Genomic DNA, 17,306 nt, shown 5'->3' with positions numbered 1-17,306 from the left:
AGAGTAACTACAATATATTCAAGGAAACACAATCGAGTTCACAATAGATTGGTTAATAGAGAGTACTTTTATTACACAAATAGATTTAGAAAATCAATTGACCCACCTATTTAATAAGTTCCTATCATCACTGCAAGTTAAGGCTTCCAATAATATTTTCTTCTCAGAAACTGCTGTGGTAGAGTGGAATTTCATCCAGATGAATTCCCAGACATCCTCATCTAATAGTGAGACTCCCGTACAGTAGACGATGTCTCTAACATTTAGTGGTATTCTAAAGAAGCAACCCATGGTGGTTTTCTGTTAATGAAAAGCTTCATAGCATTTAAACTAAAGACAGATGTTGCTTTACTACAGTCAATTTTTAAAAAGATGATTTTGCTAATTAGTTTCTACCTGAAAGAGAATGATATTATATAGTAACAGTATTCAAAAATATTGGCAAGTGAGTGAATAAAACAACGTACTTTATGTAATGGTAGTTTTGAATGCAATTTTTGTTTCCACTCTTGATACTATATTTAAACAAAAACCAGAACACAAATGCTTAAAAAAAACAGTGCAAAGAGGATGCTTTATATTCCCACAAACAGTAATATACTTATCAACCAATGATCGTGCTGTCATAATTGGTAGACCCAAGAATGACAAGAAAGCCCAGGTTGAAGGGACTAATTTGATTAAAACAAACACTTTGTCCTAAATTCTTAGACAAGTCTCTCTAAAATTATTTTTCTCAAAGAGCTCTTCAAGTTTTGGAATCCAGAAGACTATCAATACAGGTAGTAAACAGATATAAGTAGTAAATTTTAAGAAAGTAGAAATTTCTTTTTCCTTACATTTATAAAAGTAACTATAAAAATAGACTAAATTTTGACTTTGACTTCAAAATAAATATTGCAGTGGGAAACTGTGAGTGGATTTAATTAGTCTTGGCCATTTATAAACTGTAAATGCTCATGTTTACTTTACCATAGCTAGTTTTTACTAAATATTGTTCTTTCAAGTCTCAGAGTATACCTCACATTTTAAAAACTGAATTTTCTGATAGATCACTCCAATATTTACAAAAAGTTAAAAATGCATTTCTGCTTTGTGTCACATTCAGTGATCTATTATTTACATTTCTCACTTATAATTTGAATGTGGCTAATAAGAAGTGTTTTCTCTGGATAGCAAGATAAAACAATCTCTTCTAAAGATTTAGGACCTTTGGTTGCCTGGGTGGCTCAGTCGGTTAAGCATCCAACTTTGGCTCAGGTCATGACCTCACAGTTTGTGAGTTCGAGCCCGATGTCAGGCTCTGTGCTGACAGCTCAGAGCCTAGAGCCTGCTTTGGTATCTGTGTCTCCCTCCCTCTCTGTTCTTTCCCTCCTCATGCTCTGCTTCTGTCCTCTTCAAAAATAAATAAATTTATTAAATTTATTTAATAAATAAATAAACATTAAAAATTTTTTTAAAAATAAATAAATATTTAGGACCTTGATGGTTAAAACACTGCTATGGTTGAAGGAGTACTTGGAAAACAGGAGGAAGTGCCTGAATGACTACCAGTAAAATAAGCTTAATCTTATTCTGTTAAGCAGCTAAGTAGGGCTCCAATCAGAATATTGAAGATTGTGTATCAGGACACCATATGTTTAGATTTGCTAGAAGTATCATACAAAATTAATTGTTCCCAGATAGCTAAAACTATATCATTCTGTCTCTTTCAACACGTAATTTGGAGTGTTTGGAGAAAAGGTATTTTAACCTAGCTGTCTGGAGATTTTTTTCTTTGTGGCATTAGAAGGCAAGCACTTTGGTTGTTTTGTTTTTAAAGAACCAAAAGGAACACAAACATCAGAAGAAACCAGCAAAGAGCTTCAGAAATCACTGCCACCGCGTGTAATCATGGTAGATACATTATACCCATCTTTACTAACTATGATAAGAACGTTAAGAAACCTAGTCTTTCTCTAAATCAACCAATAATTCTCTCGGCGCTGAACTGGCCACACTGTCACCTCTAACCTCTTTTTTAATTAATTTTTAAAACACAGTTTGATCAGTCATCTTTGAGAAATACGTTGGCAAGAGTGGATTTCCAACCGTAAGTATCCATTCTGTTAGCCAGCATTGAAGTGATACTTGTTAAAATGCAGCCTCTGGGTGACTATAAAGGCATAGGCTAGCGGGGTACTTAAGGAGCTGCTGTATGGCAATCTGGTCATACACAGAGCAAGGAGGAAAAAAAATCTTAAAAGGGCACTCAGCAATAAAGCGTTGAATATAACGACAGACAGATCACCCTGAAGGAGTCTAATGAAAGTTGTCTGTCACAAAGGAGGTCTTTAAAAGCAAAGCTGCCCAGAATAGGGGCACGTTCTGTATCTGAAGCTGCAGACGCAAACCAAGAGAAAGACCCCATAATTTGGGTTTGTTCTGCCAGAAGCTGCAGGTCAACTTTCAGGCTTGCCAGCAGCTGTCCTTCCATGCACAGCAGATGTATCAAATTTGATTACTATGAAAATGAGACACACATATGTTTACATATATAATCTAAACCCTGTTGATGGTCCATTGAAAAACAGTGCTCAGTTTCAGCTGCAAATCCCCAACCTCTCAGGAAAAAAAAATGGCTCTATTAGCAGTTGCTAGGCATATGCATTGCTTAAGGTTCACAAGGTTCCTTCCAAGAGGAAGGACAGAGCTGATTAACCACAGAATACCGCTCTGGTTTTTCCAGCATCTCTCCCCACGGCATCGGCTCCCTATCTTCCTTACCCACCCACCAGATAAGGAGTCAAGGTATAGTTCACAAGATTATTGTACTCATCACTGAAGATAAAACAAAACTGGTGAGACTTGAATTTACTTAGGGCCTTGAATTTACTAAGGTTCCCAATGATTTCCATTGTTAATGAAGCCCCCTTTGTTGCTAAATTTGTAAAGATGTTCTAATAGCATTTTAGCAAAATGATTGCTCTGGGGACAGTTTAAGATCTCTTTGTATAAACCAAAGTCATTAGGAACAAATGGAGAGGCTCATTTGTTTGGAAAGCATAGGCTGAAAACCCCACAGAACCCATAGTTATGAGCAGTACAAATGAGTTTTGTGAGATCCTTCATACCAGGCTTGCAGGGAGACAGGGATCCTTTTCATGATCATGGAAATTGTCTATGAGCATGTGAATATCCCACAGTCATTTCTTTTTAACTGCTTCGTCAGAAGCAAATATTTTAATGGAATTTTATTATCTGAGTAGGAAAGCTGTGCTTGTTTTTCTGTATGTGTGGTATACATAGAGAGGAGCAGGCCTAGTCTCTCTAGCTGCCTTTGTAAGAGATGAACGGAGTAAGCCTTAGCCAAAAGTGTCTTTATCTTTTCTAGGATATAACATTGCAGAAATTATTACCTAATTAGTATAACTTACACCATATTTTTTTTCTATTCTCATTTTAAACAGGATCATGACGGAGTTCATTTGTACAGTACAAGTTTTGAAAGCATAAAAATTCTAAAAGCCTAAAAAGTATCACCTTGAAATAATCTATTTTGTATTTTGGTGATATGTTTAACCTTTTTTACTTTGCCAAAAGCAAACGCACAAAAACAAAATGCTTTGGGGTAGGAGGTAAAACAATTAAGTAGGTGGAAAAATAGAGGCATGCAACTTTTATAAGATTTTTTTTTTTTTTACTGAGTTAAATAATGATGGTGGAATGAGACTAGTATTTTAAATCTTAGTAAATTGGAATTTTAATTATTAAATGGAAAATTGTGAAGTAGGTTGATAAATTAAGATAAATAATTAGAAAACTTTCCAAAGATTTTGCTCTAAAAGTTTTCTCTGCTACATTGTTTTTTTAAGGTAAGAAATCAGGGGCACCTGGGTGGCTCAGTAGGTTAAGCATCTATGCTTGATTTGGCTCAGGTCATGATCTCAAGGTTCCTGGGATTGAGATCCACATGGGGCTCTGCGCTGACAGTGCAAAGCCTGCTTGAGATTCTCTCTCTCCCTCTCTCTCTGCCACTCCCCAGTTTGCACTCCCATGTGCTCTCTCTCTCTCTCTCAAATAAATAAACTTAAAAAAAATTAAACATCAGGACATATCTACAATAACAATAAGGGATTGGTTTAAATTAAGATATAAATAGTTACTAAGAATAATATATTATAGAGTAATATCTAATAATATGGTAAAATACATTATTTAATATAATGAAATATATTATTAAGGATGAGTATAATACATATACAATACCACAACTTTAATTAAAAAAAAAACATAATGTGTACATTAGATTAAAAAAACTAAAAGAAAATGGGGCGCCTGGGTGGCTCAGTCGGTTGAGCGTCCAATTTCGGCTCAGGTCATGATCTCACGGCTTGTGAGTTCGAGCCCCACGTCGGGCTCTGTGCTGACAGCTCAGAGCCTGGAGTCTGCTTCAGATTCTGTGTCTCCCTCTCTTGCTGTGCCCCTCCCTCATTCATGCTCTGTCTCTCTTTCTCTCAAGAATAAATAAAATATTAAAAAAAAAAAACTAAAAGAAAAATCAAGAGACAATTAATATTTGCTTTTGGGTTGGGGAATTATAGATAACTAGTCTTTCTTTTCTTAATTCATATATTTCAAATTTAACCATTTAAGAAATATTACAATTACTTTGAAAATATGATAAATAAATGTGTAATTACACTTGTAAAGACACAAGTCTGTTACTATTAGAGTAAAACATATTCCAATACTGAAAAATGTTGTTGAATAATATGCAAAAACAATTCTGATAGTACAGTTAAATATCTCCCAGAGGAAATTATATTTGCCAAAGGGAAAAAAAAATATTATTTTAAAATATAATTTTGATGCTTAATCATGATATGGGTCTATTTCTAAGTAGGTTCTCAGTAGACCTAATTGGACCAATAACTGCCTCTAGGACTGGGCAAGTCAAGGTCATTGCTTTGGGCTTCATTTTTCACCCTAATTTGATAAGGCTAAAGTACAAGAGTTCTAAAGTCCCTTCCTGCTCTGTTAGTACAAGATTCTTTTCATTAGTGATGTGGATTTAATTATTTTCAATGACAATGAAAAAAATTTCTGAAATCACTCTAAGAGCCCCTGTTTATTTCAGTGGCACCAAATATGAATATAGAGTGTGGCCTACCATTTAATTTATTTTAATTAATTTGTATTTAATTAATTCATTTGAAAAATCACTTGCCTAATCTAAAAGTTAAAAGATAGCTTTGGTTGAGGCTTCCTCACCAACATTCTGAATCTTGTTTGACCTTTTAAGTACTAGCACTTTTACTTCTTCCTGAGTAATCCCTGACTTTAAAATATCAGACTGAAAAATAACCTGCGTTTACAAAGGTCTATCCTGTTCACAATAGTCCCTATTGCTTCTCTCATTCCATCTCCATTCCTTTGTCCCTTAGCTGCTCCTGAGAAAACTATCTTGAATAAAACTTAAAGCTGTTTAGAAAGTGAAAGGGCGGGCCTACGCCGGCGGACTCCATCTTATTCTGTGTCCTTCACCTTGACCACACCTCCTCCCCTTGAGTAACACCCCCCCCCCCCCACCTGCCTAACAGGACTCGGACCCTTCCCCAGCCAATCGGCTGAGGCCATAGCCATTACCTCACCAGCTGCCCCTAGGCCCCAATAAAACCTTTGTCCTTTTGAAACTCGCTCTCTCTCCCTGGTATCTCACCGCTGCGTCAGTACTGGTAGGGGATTGAGCTCCAGCTAGCTCGAATAAAGGCTCTTTGCTTTTGCATCGGACTCGGCTCCCTAGTGGTCTTTGGGGATCATGAATTCTGGGCATAACAGAAAGAATATGTGACTTTTTTGCACCTAAGCGTCAGTTTCCTCATTTGGAAAATGGGAAAAATAATTCTTTACAAGGTTATTACAATAATTAAATGTGATAATGTTTATCCAGTGCAGCACAGTGCCTGGTACCTATCAGGGGCTCAGTATGAGTGTTATCTAAATGCTGTGCATAGCCAAGTGCAAGGTACATAGAAAATTGTCTCAATATGTGGTAATGACATCCCCCTCGTCAGTTTTATTACTGTAAGTAGTAGTACGAAGTGGCAACAAATATCTTTCTCCATCTTTCCCGAAAGAGTACAGGACTAAAATGAAAGCAGATATAAAGTTTTTAGACAACCTCTCTACAAATGAATGAGTAATTATAAAAACACGACTGACAATACATGAAGTTTCAGGCATTACAATAAAATACACTTTTATAATCCCACCTAACTTGACCGGTATACTTGTCAATCAAACGTGCCACTGATTCCATATAAACACCCTGGCAACCAGAAGCAGGATTGTTTCATAGCATCTCTTCTCTACAAGAATCCTAGCAAAGGGAGAGCAGAACCCAGGTGAAGTATGAGACCATGACGGGTGGGAAGAACACTAGGCAGCAACGCGGTTGTCCGGCACCCTTCCCACAGCAGCGAGGGTTGCTGTTTTAGGGGCTCCGCCCACTTGTGTCTGCATGGTGCAAGTTCATTCCTATTGAAACTTAGGCATAACAAAAGAAATGCTAAACCAGTATTCATGACCTTTTAGTCCTCAAAAGATAGAGTGGATAAACCTGGTGGATAATAGGCCAACCAAAGATATTTAAAATTCCTGGGTTCTGAAATGTTCAGTAGCTATTTATATTTTAATTTTGCGTATTTGCAAAGAGGTATATGCTGTTCTTCCCTGAAGAAAGGAAAAATGATTGCTGAAGGGGGCTCATTTTAACTGTTAATTTCCTGAATTTATCAAAAGATTATATTTTAAGATAACAGCACTCCTTTAAAATGACTTTTATAACTAAAATAAATGTACTTTAAAAGTGACACTCACTTTACTTAAGCTGAAAAAAAATATATAAAATTACACCTAAAATTTTTAAGTCCCATATATAAAGTAGCTCTTATTTCTACAGGGTAGGAAGGAAGAGGTTTGGTGAGGGTAAATATTTAGGCTATAAAACCACTTTTTAAAATATAATTGTTAAAGCACAAAACGTAAGAAACTAGGTGGCTCAGACAATATTACAATGAGGATAAAAAGAAGGAGACATCAAAGAAAAGGTAGAAAGAAAAGACACAAGTGAGAAATGTACAGAAAGGCCAGAAAATTCAGCACGATGATGACAAAGACAGGCAGTGACAAAGACCTACAGAAAAGTCAATGGGAAAAAAGCAAATAATTAGAGAATTTGTGACCTGATTTGATTAAACTGTTTCTTTGGCCTGGATTTTAAACACTCTACTGAAAAGCCTAGAACACTGCTATTTAACATTTCATAACTCAGAACCTCATGACATCCAGAGTCAATTATACCCATGAGAGCTCAAAAAAAATCAAACTGCTTCCTAACAAAAGTAAAAAAAAAAAAAATAAGATACCTCTGATGACTCACTCTGAAACAGTGAGCCTGCTAATATAAATAGCTCTAAGACCATAACATCATTTAAAACTTTAGAGGTACACAATTGTAGTAGAAGTGAAATGGCTGATTAATTGCCCTATTTATAGACGCTTGTGTTAAAGATGAAATAATTGGGGACGTGTGGGTGGCTCAGTCAGCTAAATGTGATTCTTGATTTCAGCTCAGGTCATGATCCCAGGGTTGTGAGATTGTGCCTGAGTAGGGCTCCCCGCTGGGTGTGGAGCCTGCTTAAGATTCTCTTTCTCTCGCTCTCTTTCTCTCTCTCCAGCTCTCTCTCTGTGTCTCTCTCTCTCTCAAAAAAAAAAAAAAAAAGAGAGAAGATTAATGGTTTCCTGATTATCAGGTGCCCATTATCCATGGCTTCTCAAAGAATCTGCTCTGTCTTGAGCTGTGATCTTTAAGTTTCTTTCATTCAACTATGGTCATAGCACTGTAAACCTGCTGTGATAAGAAGTCTGAATTTACATGTGTATAATCGTGTTGTCTGAATCGTGATGATTAGGAATCAGTACATTAACTAGGAAGACAGGAGATAATGATGGGAATGACACATTAGTAACATCAGCAATCCATAAGCACTGTTCTCATTCAAATCATGACCCATGTCTGAGTGTTTATAAAAACCCCACTGGATGACATTGGGCTCCACCTTGACAAATAACTCCTATTGCCTAGGAATAATTTATAGCAACATTCATTGTCTTTTGTATTCTTCATAGAAAGGTTGGAAATTACATAGATTTATTGTATCCATCAAAATACTACATCTATAAATGTGAGGGCTTGTGCAAATGTGGTTTACTTTCATTTCTAATGCACTATCAAGGTCGCTGAAGTTAACAAGGCTGATTCTCCAGCCCGGGGAAGAATCAACTATGACAATTTAGTTAATTTTTTTAGTCATAAGCACTAAGCTGTCATGGGTAGGCAGTAAGTAATGTATTTTTCTCACTAGCAACATCCCCAACTAAAAGTAGATTTTTACTTTGGTCAGAAGTAAAATTTACTATTTGTGTGTGTGTGTGTGTGTGTGTGTGTGTGTGTGTGTGCACACTAACCAACATGTAATTCTGTAGGTTTTCAGAGGCTTAACTGGTAGACTCACTAACAACAACAACAAAAAATGCTGTAATTTTTAAAAATACAGAAGTATTCTTATTTGTATCAAATCCTAGGTACTCTAGATGTTCTTTAACTTCACTTTGACCTTTCTGTGAAAAGCAGTGAAATCCCTGGTAAACCTCATGTGTGTGTGTGTGTGTGTGTGTGTGTGTGTGTGTGTGTGTAAGTGTGCGTGCACATGCGTTAAGGAATAAGGATAAATTTAATTAAATTTGATAATTAAAAATAAAAAGAATCTATTCCTGTTATATAAGGTAATAGAAAATTATTGGGAAAAAAAAACCAATAAGCTGGGTCCTGGAAGAAAGGGGAATGGCAAAAGTGAATGACAAAATTACAAAATAAGGCCAAAAGGCATATTTTGCACTGGCAGATGATAAATATAAGAAAAACATACTTTTGAAAACACACAAACTGGGGCGCTTGGGTGGCTCAGGTGGTTGTGCGTTGGACTTCGGCTCAGGTCATGATCTTGCGGTCTGTGGGTTCGAGCCCCGCGTCCGGCTCTGTGCTGACAGCTCAGAGCCTGGAGCCTGTTTCAGATTCTGTGTCTCCCTCACTCTCTGCCCCTCCCCCACTTGCGCGTGCGCTCTCTCTCGCGCGCTCTCTCTCTCTCTCAAGAAATGAATAACATTAAAAACAATTTTAAAAGACACAAATCTTTTGATTTTCTGAAATAACTGAAATGTATGTATTTACATGTACATGTAACCGGCACGTACTCTGCATACACAAGGAAGCAGCGTGTATTTTGGATGCCTGCCCTCTATATTGCAGAAAAAAATAAGTAACATTTATTTATATATGAAGATAAAATAGAAGTCACACAATTTTTTTTATATTTGAAATTTCAATTATAAGAAGAATCTCAAGTCATGAAAAAGAAAAAAGAAGAGACTCTCAAAATATTTAGAAGGGATCCTAAGAAATGAAGATGGGTTTTTTGCAGTGAATTTTAGGATATCGCCACATAATTATTCTATTTTCATACCACTGACCATTCCCATGTATTTTACACATTTACAAAAAGAATTGGATGAAGACTGACGATAGTACTTTTGTCTGAATTTTGTGAGGAGTAAGAAGTGCCTTCTCAGTATCCCGTTCTTGATAAAAACCTGAAGGAAGAAGTTAAGGAAAGTTAAAAGTTCAACTGTGTCTCTGTGCCACTCCTTGATTTTCCATCAAAGAAAGAATAACAATGCAAAATGTTGATTACAAACCAAGTTTCAAATATGAGAGGCTGAAGATGTGTGTATGCATTTACTAGAGCTTTCATAATCCCTAACAAATTACCACCAATTTAGTGGCTTAAAACAACAGAAATGTATTCTCTCACATTTCCTATAGCCAGAAGTCTAACACCAACGTGTCAGCGGGATCGCTTTCTTCTGGAGGCTCCACAGAATCTGTTCAATACCTTCTTCTAGCTTCCTGTGCCTCCAGCAATCCTAGCCATCCCCAAGCTTGTAAATGAATTACTTCAATTTCTACCTTAGGGCTTACCCTAAGTCCATGTGATCTCATTGCAAAATCCTTAATTACATCTGCAAAGACCCTATTTCCAAATAAGGTCATATTGATAGATAGTGTTTAGGATTTAAACCTAACTTTTATTAAACTTTTAAAAATTTATTCTTGAGAGAGAGAGAGAGAGAGGGGGGCAGGGAAGAGAGAGGGAGAGAGAGAATCCCAAGCAGGCTCCACACTGCCAGCACAGAGCCTGATGTGGGGCTCAAACTCATGAACTGTGAGATAGTGACCTTAGCCAAAATCAAGAGTCAGACACTTAACTAACTGAGCCATTCAGGTGCCCCTAGACACATCTTTTAGAGGTCACCCTTCAACCCATGACAGTGTGTGCATGTGCTTTTATTTTTCCTGTTATGGCCAAGAAATTACAAGTCATCAAAGTTCTTTCTCACTTTTAGATATTTTCAAATATATATCAAAGAACAATATTTAATGCTTATAAAGCATTTTTCATCAGCATTATCACAATACTAAGCATTATCACACTATCATTAGAAAGACTAACATGAATTATTTTCATTTTAATTTTGAGATAGAATGAATCATATATAGAGAATCTATCCTAAGTCTTAATCACAAGGGGAAAAAATAAAAAGGGAATATTGTTATTATTGCTGAAGTGTTTCTCAGTGTTTATATTATTTTTGGAAAATGTAGAGGAAATTTCTTCTTTATCATGGTTGGTAGCAGTTGTAATAAACCCGAACCGGAATCCATTAGCATAATCTACTCTCTGTGAGTAAGTAAAAATGTTTTGGAAGCTGCAAATATTTCTGTTGGTGCTCCAGCTCTGGCTTAGTAAATAATAATGATCACTACTGTGAGTTAATCAACTTTGCTCCCTGTGTTGTCCATGTAAATCCATACTCACTTAGCACTTGTACTGTGACAAACGGGCAGGTGGTTAAAATAGAGCCATTCTATAAGTGATCAATAAGCATATCTTTTGATAGATGGCACAAAAGTTCAATAGCGTTATGCCCGAAATTGGTATAATAGCAGGCAAACAATATGAGCATGATAGGAAGATTACTATTGGCAGAAATGGGGGGGAATACCAATCATACTGGAAAGAAAAACAGTTAAATTAAATCAAATCACCTTCAAAAGCATGCTTTTGTAAAAATTAAAATACCTTAAAAAATACTATTGACTAATTGCCTCTATGCATGGCTACAATATATATATTTTAATATATATATATGTATATATATATATATATATATATATATATATGTGTGTGTTAAATTTAAATGTCAGGAAAAAGCCAAAAGTGTCAGGAAAAAGAAAAGAAGCATAAGATTGTTTCTGAATTTTATATTAGAATATAAAATCGTTAAAGTATTTAGATTAGAAACTAAATATGATGATAAGAAAATGAATAGAAATACGCACTTAATGAAGTTATATTAGCTCTTGAGGCAATTAAAGTCCCTGCTACACCAAAAAGTAAATTAAAAAAATACATCTAGAGTAGTTAGTCCCTCAAGTAGGTAGGTCATTTAGTCGAATATTTTTCCCGTGATGGACTGAACTCAACTAGCACGTACTGAATTCTCCAAATGGCCAGGAGAGGTGGTACTTTCAGTGTGATTCCAGAGAAACTTAGGAAAAGATAGATACTAAGGCCCTTGTTTCTATATAGGTGTAGCCACTACTTAATATATGACCTCTACTTATACAAATGACAAATCAGATAGGATTGCTGGTTATGAAGAAGATTTCTAGTTTGACAAAGGAATTCACACTTGTATTAATTCAGATAGCAGGCACACTTCCTACATTTCATATATGATTTTTCTTCTATGTAGCTTTTCCAGAACACTTTTGTTGGTAACACACTCTAATTTTAGAAGAGAGAATTCCTAAAGTTTTGATGAAGGTGCATAATCAATTAACTGGGATTTTTGCTCTCCTCAGCAAATATAAACACAACAAACATGATTAACTGAAAAAAAAAATTGCAAGATTTCTAAGGGTGTCCTTGGGTCAGTACATACTCTGCCTAAACAGCTAAATTTTTGGAAAGTACCAAGATTTTAATCTTTAGAAACAATGTTGAAGAAGAAGGCCATTCTCGTACACTGTGTTTTTGTTTAACATCTCTTTTCTCCCTTTGCCAGAGGAATGTGTGTTTTTCCTGTAGGCCTCAGGTCAGCTGTCACTCTGCCAGAATGTCAGTCTCACTGACAGGTCAAATTGTCCTTTTCTTATAAATCTCCCTTCTGGCTTCTCAATACAGTTAAAATCTTATAGTGTTTCTTATGACATCCGATTAGTCACACTCTACTCCACTGGGCTATAAGCTCCAGGAAGGCAGAAACCGTTTCCTTTGGTTCATCATTGGATCTCTGGGGTCTTTCAGAATGATGCCTGAGATGCTCAAGATATATGTGGTACTTGAGTCAAGTACTGTAAGAGTCTGAATTAATACTGATTAAGAATACGTATCACTATGGAAGAACTATGCTATACTACTTTATTTTAGAAATAAAGCTGAAAGTTAAAAACCAAGTCTGCTATCAACCAGATACACCGTTATCCAAATGTGGACCCAGGAACCTGGTCCTGTACCACTGCATCCATCATGATGAGTGACGTAGCATGTTAAATATGTTGTGAAGGATGGTGATGATTTTTATGGTAATTGTGAATTATTCCAGAGACTATGACCTGAGCCGAAGTTGGACGCTTAACTGACCGAGCCACCCAGGTGCCCCTGCTTTGAGTTAAATTTTAAATACACATGAGAAAACCATAAAATCTATTTTGAACTAAACTTATTTTATAAGGCAAAATAGAGTGCAAATAGTTGTATTTTTCAAGGAGAAATGAGTGAAAGTAAAATTAAGAATTATACAGGTTTCTGGGGACATTTATAAGAATAAATTCTACACATATTTGAGACTACCATTTTTACATATTTGTATCTACAGATAGATCTCCATCTTTAAATAGATTGTATTTATAGTGAAAAAGATTAATAATAAATTTAAAAATATGAAAATTGGTAGAGGAAATAAAACAATTTTAGAATACACTGGAAATGTTAAGCTTCAAGGGCTATAACTCATGTCTGGATTTTACCCAGCTGCTGTTCAATATTGTGATTTCTCAATTCTTCACCTTGAACTCTTTCCCTACGTTATATTCTCTCCCTAGACAAATTAATATATCTCTCATTCTTCCATTTCTACCCACATCCTAGTCCCATGGCCTTTAAAATGAAGTGTTCCTGTCTCTGCAGGTAAGACTTCTTAAAGAATATCTTTATTCATTATTCCTTTAAGGCTATAGGTAGTGTTACAGCAATTAAGTTCCACATTCTAAACTTTCATATAGATACTTCTCTTTTCATAAAAACCCTTCTTCCACTTTCCCTCATTTTCCAGGAGAAAGGCATATTTCTCATTCACTCATCTTGTATCTTCTGAGGATGCATTGTACTGCAATATCAAGTAAAAAGTCAAAATACTGATGTTGATATCTAGAAAATGACTTTTCAGTTTTTGTTTTAATTTGTTTCCACAAAATCTGAAGAAATGCCCTAGCAAATTGTCAGGTGATAATTTAAAAATTTTGGTGATCAATTCCTATGTAATTTTTGGCACAACACTCGGAAAGACAAAAGAAGTGTTACATTGCTATAATATAACACCTTCCATTCCTATCTATTTAGTTTTCTGTATAAAGTTTCTCGGTAATGGGGTGCCTAGGTGGCTCAGTTGGTTAAGGGTCTGACTTCGGCTCAGATCATGATCTCACAGTTCATGGGTTTGAGCCCCATGTTGGGCTCTGTGCTGACATCTCAGAGCCTGGAGCCTGTTTCGGATTCTGTCTCCCTCTCTCTCTGCCCCTCCCCCACTTGTGTGTGCGCTCTCTCTCTGTCTCTCTGTCTCAAAATAAATAAAACATATAAAAAAAAGTTTTTAAGTTTCTACTTTAACATAAAACATGGTGAAACTTTTCTTATTCTAGCAGTGAGTAATATTTGTCTGTGAATATATAAACTGGGAAATAAAAAGGCCAATCTCAAATTTTACATCTCTAACAATTTTTATTTTTATGTTAGGACATTATTTATCAAAGTTTGCCATGTGTTTATGTTGATCAATTATATACAAGTAACCATTATAATGAAAACTCAATTTAGAAAAAAAAATTAACACAGGATTTTATGACATGAAAAAACTATGTGTATGTGTGTGTCTGTATGTGTGATATGTGTTTCTTGTTGCAGAAAAGTATGATAGGGTGATCCAAAAGGATTTTCTAGCAAAAATATCCTATATTAGAATACAATTTGGTGAGAAAAGAATAATATAAAATGTGTGGCTATTAAGTAAGAACATAAATCATATTTTTAAATGGCTAATGGTAGGTATAAAATAGCTAGGGTGTTTCAACTCCATTGGATACATTTAGAGTTTTGAAAGAATTTTGTTGAAAAATGTCTATTTACACTATACTGAAAGGTAAATCCTTGCAATTACTTTCACATATGGTGGAGAGTTTTTGATGTAGACTTAAAAATGTTATCTTTGGCAATTCATATGTGTAAACGTTTGAGCTCTATTGGATTATTCTGGTGAATTGTCATGAATGCCTTCCTTTTTCCCCCTTTATATCCAAGCAATCATTAACTCCTCTCAGTCTTCCTTCCTCAGTCAAATATATCCATGTGGCTTCATTTCCACCACTAGCTCTAAGGGCTGCAAGGTTTCTCTGTCTCTCTGATCTAGTCAAATCCCCTATGAGAGTCTCTCAGAACAGCACATGTTTCTTGGTTGCGCTTCTCTGAGTTTAATTTTTAGTTTTGTATGATTACTCTGAACAATCGCTGTCTCCCTCCTACACTCTCTCCCTGCCCCCACCACAAACCTTTGGGGTATGTCAGGGCATGAACCACATATTCCCAGTGCCAGGTAAGTAATGGGGCCGGCATTAGCTGAATGAAGGAACTTTGCCTTTCCACTGTCTAGCATCTAGCACAGTTCCAACACAGAGTAGCTGCTCGATAGATACTTACCGAACACATGAATAACTGAAGACATACCCTTTAAGCTTTATAATAATCAAATAACTATATACTAATAATCAAAGGAGAACCAGAATTTGACAAATCATAAGGAAGATGTATGATTTTATGTTCATGCACAGTAAGTATTAAATTTTGGACTGTTATATCTGATGTAAGCACTGATGATTTGGGGGCACTGCCCTTGCTTTAGAAACAAGGTTGAGACTTGGAGTAAACACTGACTCCTCTAAAGCCACAGCTGTCTAATGACAAACCAGGAGCAAACCGGATTCCTCACCCCTGCCCCCCACCCCCCTGCCTGAGGTTTGGGCAGCCCTGTCCTTTGCATTACTCCATACAGACTCCCTGCTGGGTTCACCTGTCTGCAAAATGCTTGTGCTGGTAACTGAGCACTAAAATGGCAGGTCTGGCTGGTATAACTTTGGCTTATGAAAACTTATCACAGGACAGTTTATAGTAAGAATACAAAAAGCATCATAAAGAACAAAGGGAATAGGACCATAATAACTTGGGAACATGGACAATAAATTAGGATCTATGTTTTTAGGGGAAGAAAACATGAAGTTTCTGAACCAGACACACAGACCGTAGCAAAAAGAGCCTTTTGTCTGTCCCCCTTTGTGTTCTCACGTAAGAAAAGTGAACATTGATGGACAGAGGGAGACACAAAGGAAAGGACCTTAACTGGAGCTCTTTTCCTGTGAGATACAATGAGCTATGCCTGATGGAGGGACATGAGCAGCCAATTAAAGGGAGGGTGTACAAAGAAATATTTACCTAGAGGCCAAGCCAGGCAGTATTTCTTAAAGCAAGAGAAAAACGGCAAACGTACCCATTCTCTTAATTGAAGATCTCTATGGTAATATTTTGTTCCGTATTTTATGTTACAGGTCACATGCTTATAACCCCAAAACTTACAGAGAAGATCTGATATTGAAGCATTCTATACCACTCTATTCTATACCTATTCCTACCTTCCTCATTGAAAACTAACACCACCAGGTTAGCCACTGTGTGGCTCAGTCCGTGGTTAAGCAGCCAACTCTTGATTTCAGCTCAGGTCATGATCTCATGGTTGGTGGGATCAAGCCCCATGTCAGGTTCCATGCTGACAGTTCAGAGACCGCTTGGGATTCTTTCTCCCTGCCTCTCCCCGACTTGTGCACATGTGCATGTTGTCTCTCTCTCCCTCTCTTTCTCTCTCAAAATAAATAAACTTAAAAAAATAAATAAAACTCATACCATCTATTACACGGGGTATGGTCAAAACAAATAGAGGGCAACTCCAAAGATGATTCATGTTTTATGATTTCCTATAAAAGCTAATTAATAAACAGACATTCTTTCATATAATTCTCATGACTTGTTTGGTTACTAATATTATTGCCATTTTTCAGATGATGAAACCAAGTGACTTTCCTCAGGTCATTCCATGGCACAGCTGAAATTTGATCACTGGTGTCTTTGACTTTGAAGACAGTAGCCTTTCCCTATACCTGTAGTTCCCAAAGCATAGTCCCCAGGCCAGCTGATTCAGCATCAGCATCATACTGAAACTTGTTATGGATACAAATGGTTGGGCCCCATTCAACCTACTGAATCAGAACTCTGGGGGTGGGGCCCAGCAAACTGTTTCACAGCTCTTCCCAATGATCCTTATAAATGACCAGATTTGAGAACCACAGGCTGATTCCTGAGCACTACCTACATAAAACTGTTGCTTATACTCATTGTAGAGAGTCCTCGAGTTCTGTTGGGTTGTCTTTTTTTTACCCTTTCTTTGTTTTTTAATCCTTTTTTGAACATATATTACTGATATACAGTAATTTGATATACCACGACAGAATCACATGCAGTCTGGGAGTGGAGACCCAGATCCACTACCTATTGTTATATAATCTTGGCAAGTCGTACAGCCTGTGTGAGTTTTAGATTTGTTTTCTATAAATATGAAATAAAAAGGACATCATGCACAAAAAACAGTTAGTCCAACACCTGAAATGTACTAACCACTCAATAAACAACTATACTTTTCATTATAATCATCATCATTAAAGACAATAGTATCAGTAACATAATTAATTGCATGAGTAGTGAAGTTTATGTATTATGTATGTTGCAAAGCACCAGAGAAGTTCCTCTACTTTATAATTTTTA

The 17,306-nt window shown here is 36.2% G+C and overlaps 1 protein-coding gene across 1 annotated transcript in view; it reads right to left on the bottom strand.

The window, feature by feature from the left end:
• TRHDE (thyrotropin releasing hormone degrading enzyme) overlaps window positions 1–17,306 on the bottom strand; it is a 397,960-nt gene that overhangs the window by 11,686 nt on the left and 368,968 nt on the right. The window contains exon 16 of the mRNA XM_047868299.1: window positions 107–274. Within this exon, the coding sequence (XP_047724255.1) occupies window positions 107–274 (168 nt within the window). The remainder of the gene's footprint in view (window positions 1–106; window positions 275–17,306) is intronic.

This window comes from Prionailurus viverrinus, chromosome B4, assembly GCF_022837055.1.
Source record: "Prionailurus viverrinus isolate Anna chromosome B4, UM_Priviv_1.0, whole genome shotgun sequence".
Classification (NCBI taxonomy): domain Eukaryota; kingdom Metazoa; phylum Chordata; class Mammalia; order Carnivora; family Felidae; genus Prionailurus; species Prionailurus viverrinus.
This window is presented reverse-complemented; position numbering and strand designations above follow the sequence as displayed.